At 38.9% G+C, this 7,454-nt stretch overlaps 1 protein-coding gene across 1 annotated transcript; it reads right to left on the minus strand.

Moving 5' to 3' along the window:
• Positions 1–2,554: 2,554 nt before the first annotated feature.
• On the minus strand, positions 2,555–6,657 carry lrrc51 (leucine rich repeat containing 51). Its single transcript, XM_084718098.1, has 4 exons — positions 6,510–6,657; positions 5,606–5,811; positions 5,366–5,514; positions 2,555–3,460 (listed from the first exon to the last, which is right to left on the minus strand). The coding sequence occupies exons 1-4, from the start codon at positions 6,595–6,597 to the stop codon at positions 3,325–3,327; spliced, it is 579 nt and encodes a 192-aa protein (XP_084574224.1). The 5' UTR covers positions 6,598–6,657; the 3' UTR covers positions 2,555–3,324.
• Between the last annotated feature and the right edge of the window lie 797 nt (positions 6,658–7,454).

A 7,454-nucleotide genomic window follows, 5' to 3' on the forward strand; every position in this document is an offset into this window, starting at 1 on the left:
CGACTTGTTATAGGGTGAATCGTGCCTCTTTCGTTCTCACTCAGCACAGTAACTCACTCACTTTAACTCTGGTAGCTGGATCACAACAAGTACATAACACTTTAAGTCACACACCACCAACGATTCTCATTCATCTCTGATGTCCTCTGGCTGCTCTGTCTCCACTCTGCGATTTATAGACTTTCCTGATGGACGGTGAAGAAAACTGCTGCTAAATGTAGCTGCTAGCCAGCTACTTAGTTCAGTTAGCTGTACAGCCCGAGCTTGGGGTTCAGGACTGTCGAAAGGAGGTTATTTAGGCCTGGGGTGGGGGTGTGCTGACAGGGAGTGCTGCCAGTGTCGTGCCAGAACTGGAGCCGGGCGCACAGGCAACGTAACCGGGCTCTGCAGCCTTTACAGACCTCATGGCAGAGGCTAAGAGACCAAAGCAAGAGGCCGTCGGACAAGAGTAAATGTCGGACTGGCTTATAGGTGTTGTTGAAAGGTTTGTGAAATAAAAGGCTGCAAAACAGACATTGAGCTAGCCTTCTTGCTATTGGACTACTGAGTAATATTAGCTGGCTTGCTAGTCTAGTGTTGTTGCATTTGCTTGATGTTTGGCTATTAGCAAAGTTGTTGACGCGCTAGTGTTTGATCATAAAACATTCATGCAATATTATGGATCCCTCTGCTTTTCTTGGCTTGACCGCCCCTCTGCCTCTTTTAGCTTACCCTGATATTCTTACCTTAGCCTAACCCTACCCAGTCTCACTCCTCATGCCTAAACCTAACCAATGAAGGGAGCCAATCAGAATCGCAATAGGCCAGTGATTGCCAAGAAAAGAAGTGGGATCCGTAATAATGCGTGATCTAATCATAATAAGTGCACATGTACAGGTGTCAACATTTTCGACAGTGGTGTATTGTGTGTAAGTGAATTGCACTCTGATACTGGGGGAGCCAAATAACAAAAAATATCAAATCTTACATAGTGTTGCTTTAACTTTGTTCTGTTGTCTTGGGATGATACTGCCCGTTCCTCACGCTTTCTCCTTTCACAGCAAAAAAGTAAAAAATCAGAGCCTTAAAAGGGGAATAAGTTAAAGATGTCATTATAATTAAGAAAGTTGTAATACTGCAGTCTTGATGTCAAAATTTGAACATCAAACATCCCATAGTAATCTGGTGGCACCATCCACCAAGAAACATCATCTCACAACCTAAACCTGATACAGTAAACCAACCTGACAAGTAAATTTCATCGACATTTTACTATTTAAAATCTGACAGGGAAACGGGTGTAGTTGGTTATTTGTTGTGCAGCATATAATTTGTTATTCCAGTTGAGGTCAAATCATGGGTGGCCGGTCCATGGCTGGTATCCTTTGGTGGGTGAGGATGCAAACACACACTGGGGTGTGCAGGGTGGGTCTACTAATATCACATGGGGGCAGGGAATGATGGCGCTTTCTGGGGGCACAAGTTCTCGAGTTTACAGACAGTCATGTTTCCTCTGCAGTTTTCTAGCACTAACAAAACTCTTTAAATCAAATCCCAGAACTTCACGTATTTCATAGCATACAGAGATGAAGGGGGCGGGTGTGTGGAGGGCGCAGGGACAGATGTCGTGTATTCATGCCTTTTTGTACAGAATTTTCTGATCGAATATAAAAAACAGATGATGGATTGTATGAAGTTCCTCTTTTCGCAGAGAGTTCATTGGTCAGGATTGCCTAAGATCTTGTGGTGATAACAAACGTTTTTATGACATGCAAGGACACTTTTAAGGCTTGCGTTTGTTAGCTTTTAAACAAAGCTTTTCGCTGCAGATCGTAATATGATTTCAGTTGTTCATATTAATCAGAAACTAACCATTGTAGCAGTGTGGGGGAGCGTTAACAATCTATGTACCACCGCAGATAAAAATGATCCGAGACCTTTTTGTGATTATTTATTTGTGTTTTTAAATGTATATTTGCTCTTCAGAGGAGAACACGCGACTGTATGCGTGGACAGAGAGCACGGTGAGCCGCTCTTGGGTCTCTAAAGGGATGATCTGCAAGGCTGTGATTATTTCAACCACGCAATTGATTTGAGCTTTTTGCAATGGGTTCTTGGCATTTTTTTCTGTTTTTTTGTTTGTTTCTTAAATGTGTTATACTACCTGAAATATGTTTGTAATATCTTAGGCTAGTACCAAAAAGTTTTAAGATTTTTGTTTTGTTTTGTTTTGTTTTTTGGTTTAATTCATTAAAAGTTTTCAACATAAGCAGTTGTGTTTCATTTAATAAACATTCACATGCTCATATCTGAGAGGTAATTGGCTCATTAATGCTACAGAGACATTCTCTAAGATTAATAACTGGTAGGAAAAATTGTTAAAAGATCATCTATAACTATATTCATATATAATTTACTATGTGTCTGAGCCAGTATCATCAGTATCTGGTATTCAGTGTAGTTTCTTTACTGTTATTAAAATGAAAAGTGACAATTCTAGATGGCTAAAGTGTTGATGACTTCTTTTTGGACTATTCAATGAAAAAATGTCAATTTCAAAAACATGAACATTAAGTCCAATAATAGCACTCTTTATTACAGCACTGTAAAAACATGGTAATATTAAAGTAATAGTTTGATTAAACTGGTTATATGTAATACTTTGTAATAACCAGGTAATAGCTTAGCATTAACAATGGGTATATCTGGGTGATATTATACAGAAATGAATGCAACAGGTGAATAAGGGGTCAAAAACAAAAGGTAATGGTTACATTTAAACACAGCAAAGAGTTAAAACTATTTCATAATATTTTTTGCAACAATATAGTAACCTGCTAGCAATAAAATGGTTATATCCGTGCATAGCTTTACCTCAGTGCTATCATTAAAGGTAGACTCAGTAGGATTTGTCTGTGGTGTTTGTAAATACACCAGAAGGATAGTTGATTACATTTATATGAGCCTATAGATTGTTATTTTTAGTAAGATGTTGCATATTATGCCTTTAAATGTGTTAACCCCATTACTGCATTTTGTTTTGGCCCTTTATTCCCCTGTTACATAAATTTAATGTTCATGTTTCATTGTTAATAATTATCTGGGTCTTACTTTGGTAATTCCATGATTAATTACATAATCAGTACCTCTATATTATCATTATGCCACTATTACTGTTATTACTGAGCTGTAAAGTGCTAAAACCATGCTGGTTTCACCACATATATACAGACAAACATCCAATAGATGCAATATTTCAAAGGTTTTTTCTGCAGTGGATGTGAAGCACAGGACATGTGGGTGAAACCATGACTTCAACACTCCACGACAGAGATGAACCAGCAGTCACTGGAGAGTCTCCTTGCTGCTTCTGCTGCTGTTGTTGTTTTGATGCCAAATCTTTGCCATGACTCGGTCCTGGCGTGTCACAGCACTGAAGTCCATCGCCTTCAACCGAGTCAGCACAGAAATCACACGATTCCTAAATGCACAAAGAACATTCATGCAAGCACACTGAATAGTTTATACACACGCTGTACGTATCCACACAGAAAATCCAAACTGAATTTTGAAGAAGTTTACTAAATGATCAAATATAATCTAAAAGCTGTACTGATTCATAAGAAATCAGTTCTTTGAAGTAGGTTTTTACCTAGCATCCCTTCTGTGTGTATGCAACTGCTGTTACTATGCAGACTAGGATATGTAATATGAGCTCTGTTATGTACCTACATGCTTGCCAAGCATTCGTGTCTCACTCACATCAACACACACATTCACAATGTAACTGCACTCTTGTAACATAAGAGTAAACCCTCACTCTACTCTCACTCTGTTTGTATTTGTAAGGAACTGCCAGCAGTGTGGATTCCAGCTGGGTGTTTATGGTTGTTGTGCTCATTCATGTTCAGTTTAAAGAACGTCAACACGACGGCTGAGACAGCCCAGTCTCACACATGAGTGTGTTATAGACCCACCGATCCACCAGGGGATGTCAGGATGTCAGGGTCATGTTTTGCCTTCCCAAGGAGGAACTCAGGACTTTCACACAGGACACCATGGTTCAGTTCCTGTGTGTGGCAAATAATTATATTGACTGTTTTAAATAATTACGTATTTTAACACAAACTATCATGTTTTCCTATCTCTAACAAAGTAGCTTTGTTGCCTAAAACAACCCAAACTGTGACGGTCACCTGAAATATTTCTCAGCAAGGTTTATTTTGATGTGTTATTGCTAACTTGACTGCAGAATGAGAGTGTTTCACACCTAGGCAAGGCAAAACATGACAGCCAATGAGTTCCAATACTCATACAAGCATATTTAGTATGACACAAAAGTACGTCCCAATACATAGTATGTTAGATGCAGTATGCCAAAAAATACCAAGAAGTCTTACTGCATCTGGTTGCATTTTGCAATATGGAAGCCAACATACTTTTCTGGCTATTCTGATCCACAATTCCACCTCACATCCAGTGAGCCACTAAGAAAGCACAGACAGATCACAGCACAGGAGACAGATGGCAGAAATTTCACGCTACGGTGTGCAACGGATATATGAGCATGAGGGTCAAAGTTCAGGGCGCAATGTAAAGAAGATGAAGTAGTGTGTCCTAACTGTATGCATACTGTATGTACTTTGAAAGGATCAGCTGCAGTACGTTACTAAAAGGGAAAGGAAAAACTCTGCGATTTGGGGCGCAGCTAGTGACACAGTGGACCAATGTCTCATGCACTTTGACACACTTTGGTGTGATAATGGACTGAGAAATAAAAGTGTCTCAAATCCAAAAATTTTATAGATAATTTGGATGTGTTTGTGATTTTGTTCGGTGTTAACAATCTTGGGGAGTAATGGATTACATGTAACAGGATTACATAATCTGGATACAAAAAAAGGTAACTACTTACTGATAGAAAGGCGTAATCAGATTACAGATACATTTAGTAAAAAATAGGGATTATTAGCAGGATTACAATTTTAAAATACATATAATAAAGACTGATATCCTACCATGTGCACTTAGCAATTATCAACAGCACTCTGATCTAATGGGAAACCGTACTTTACCTAACAGGTGCCAATTCATTTTTACGGCCTCAAGTAGAAACATGCTTTGACTGAGTGGAAATTTTGCATTGTTTTGTCTTCAAATCAATGCATAAAATAAACATATTGCATACAAAAAAGGAAGGAATAGCTGGACAATCTATGAACCTGACAATGTCATATTAAAGAAATGGAAATCAATCACTTACGTTACTTTGATATTATGACACTTGGATTAGGTTATTGACTACATTTTGACAACAGGTAATTAGTAACTGTATTGGAATACATTTTTAAAATAATTCCAACCCCTGGGAGCAAACTTGTTCTACCTGTAGGCCTTGTTGCTTTCTATGACATTTCCATGCAGAGTAATGGTGTGTAGATGCGGCAGCACTCCCAGCCTGTCCACCTCTGACAGGATAAAAATGCTGTTGCCGTGAAGATACAACACGCGCAGTTCGCGCAGCTCGCACAAAACCTGGAACCCAAGAACACACATACTGCAGGTTTACTGTGACAGAAAGAAGAAAGACAAATGTGCAAACAAGTCATAGAGAAAGGAAGCTTACTTGATCTATATGTGAGATTTTGTTGAAGGAGAGATCCAGCCAGGCGAGCTGTGACGGCTCAGCCAGGAAGTGTGTGACAGGCCGCTGGAGGTCATGAAGGTCAGTGATGTTGTTGTTATTGAGACGCAGGGAGCGGCTTATATACTTCATCTCTGAATTTTTCTTTAAAGGTCGCTGACCACTGCTTGGTTCCTCTGTCCTTGCATCTGATACCCCACATAAAATAAATACAGTGAATATTACATTTTATTTATCATACACACTGATTTAAAGGCATCTAAATTTATTGATCAGCTCATTTAAGATGATGTATGGTTGAGCTGTTTGGTTGCACATTGATTTAGTAGATCAAATGCTTGAAATTGTATTTTGGGAGAATAATAATATAGCCTATACGTACAAGTTAATCACAAACTATATACTGTACATAGATGTACTATTTGGCTGAGGTATACTAACCCTATAATTATTGTAAGAATGCTGCAGGTTACTGTCATGTGTAGCTGTTACAGCAAAGGTGCAATTAGTCCCTAATAATTATGTTATGGTGTATAATATAGTACAGGAAATAAACAATAGTGTAAAGCATCAAAAGGAGAGAATGAATAGCCTTAAAGGACCAATGTGTAGGATTTAGTGGCATCTAGGGGCAAGCTTACTGATTGCAAACACCTCTCCTGTGTGTTTGGGAGAACCTACAGCGGCCACAAAAAACATGAAGGGCTGTATCTAGAGCCAGTATTTGGGGCCACTGTAGAAATATGGTGATCCAAATAGTGGACTCGGTGGAAGAAGACCTGGTCCCTAAGTAGACATAAATGCAACTAACACATTCTGCCAATAAATCCTCATAAATGTTACACAATGGACCTTTAAAGGATATGACAGAGATGGAGTGTGCTACCTGCCAAACTGCTGATACTTTTAAAAGATAAATCCACTGGAGCTCCATACATATTCACATCTGTTATACCTGGTGGAGGACATTGCATTGACGTCAAGGTTTGACCCAGTGATCATCAAAAAATCTCGTCATAGTCCAGGATGTCAAGTTACACGGCGGCTATAAACAATACATGTCTTTAGCATAGTTTCATACATACTGCCCATTTAACACAATTTTTAATCACTGATCTACCTCAGATAATTGTTGACCTATCACAAATATCATGCACTCACCAACAAACTAAGGCAACCTATAATAGCAACTTCCTATCTTAAGTTATTAAAAAAAAAACCCTGTCTCGATGTAGCCGCTGAACATTTAGCCCTACCTGTCAAACAACAAACGGTTTCCAAGGAAACGAACAGGTACATTATGGGATTTGTAGTTATGCTATATTATTTAGACTACATTTAAATTGGGCTCGTTCACAGACTTCTAGTAAAATATGAAAATCTGGAAAATCAAATTCGTCACCTTGATAAACGCAAAATTACTAATAATTTATTTATTAAAATAAATCGTGCGTATGTGTGGGACGTTTAACTCTTACTTGCTACCAACAATTCTATTCCGGCGTAGCCCGAAATTCATCCGGGTTTGCGGAGTCGGCAGTCTACACTAATGTAAAAACAAGTTTGACCCGCTGCAGCCAGCAGATGTTTTCGGGAAAAAAACAGAAAACAAAAGAAAAAAATGTAACGCTGAACACTTGTGAATACCGCTTGCATTTTGAACTTTATTTTAGGAGCTCTTTCCCGCCCGCGTCGAAACCGAACACTCCGATGTGGACAACGAACGCAACCTTTAGCTCACTTCCGGCTTTTAAACCAATCAACTTCGGTTATTTTCAGACGCGTCGATTCGTGAAAGCGGATTGGCTAGTTCAATCTTCAGCAGTCCTTT

Source organism: Lutjanus erythropterus, chromosome 4 (assembly GCF_056507025.1).
Source record: "Lutjanus erythropterus isolate fLutEry1 chromosome 4, fLutEry1.hap2, whole genome shotgun sequence".
Lineage (NCBI taxonomy): Eukaryota > Metazoa > Chordata > Actinopteri > Lutjaniformes > Lutjanidae > Lutjanus > Lutjanus erythropterus.

Excerpts from the sequence above, each read along its gene's own strand:
- lrrc51 (XM_084718098.1), bottom strand. The coding sequence starts at position 6,597 with ATGCAATGTCCTCCACCAGGTATAACAGATGTGAATATGTATGGAGCT. Across the intron at positions 5,812-6,509 it reads AAGTATCAGCAGTTTGGCAG|ATGCAAGGACAGAGGAACCA; the intron begins GTAGCACACTCC and ends GTGGGGTATCAG. Across the intron at positions 3,461-5,365 it reads GAAAGCAACAAGGCCTACAG|GAATCGTGTGATTTCTGTGC; the intron begins GTAGAACAAGTT and ends TTGTGCATTTAG.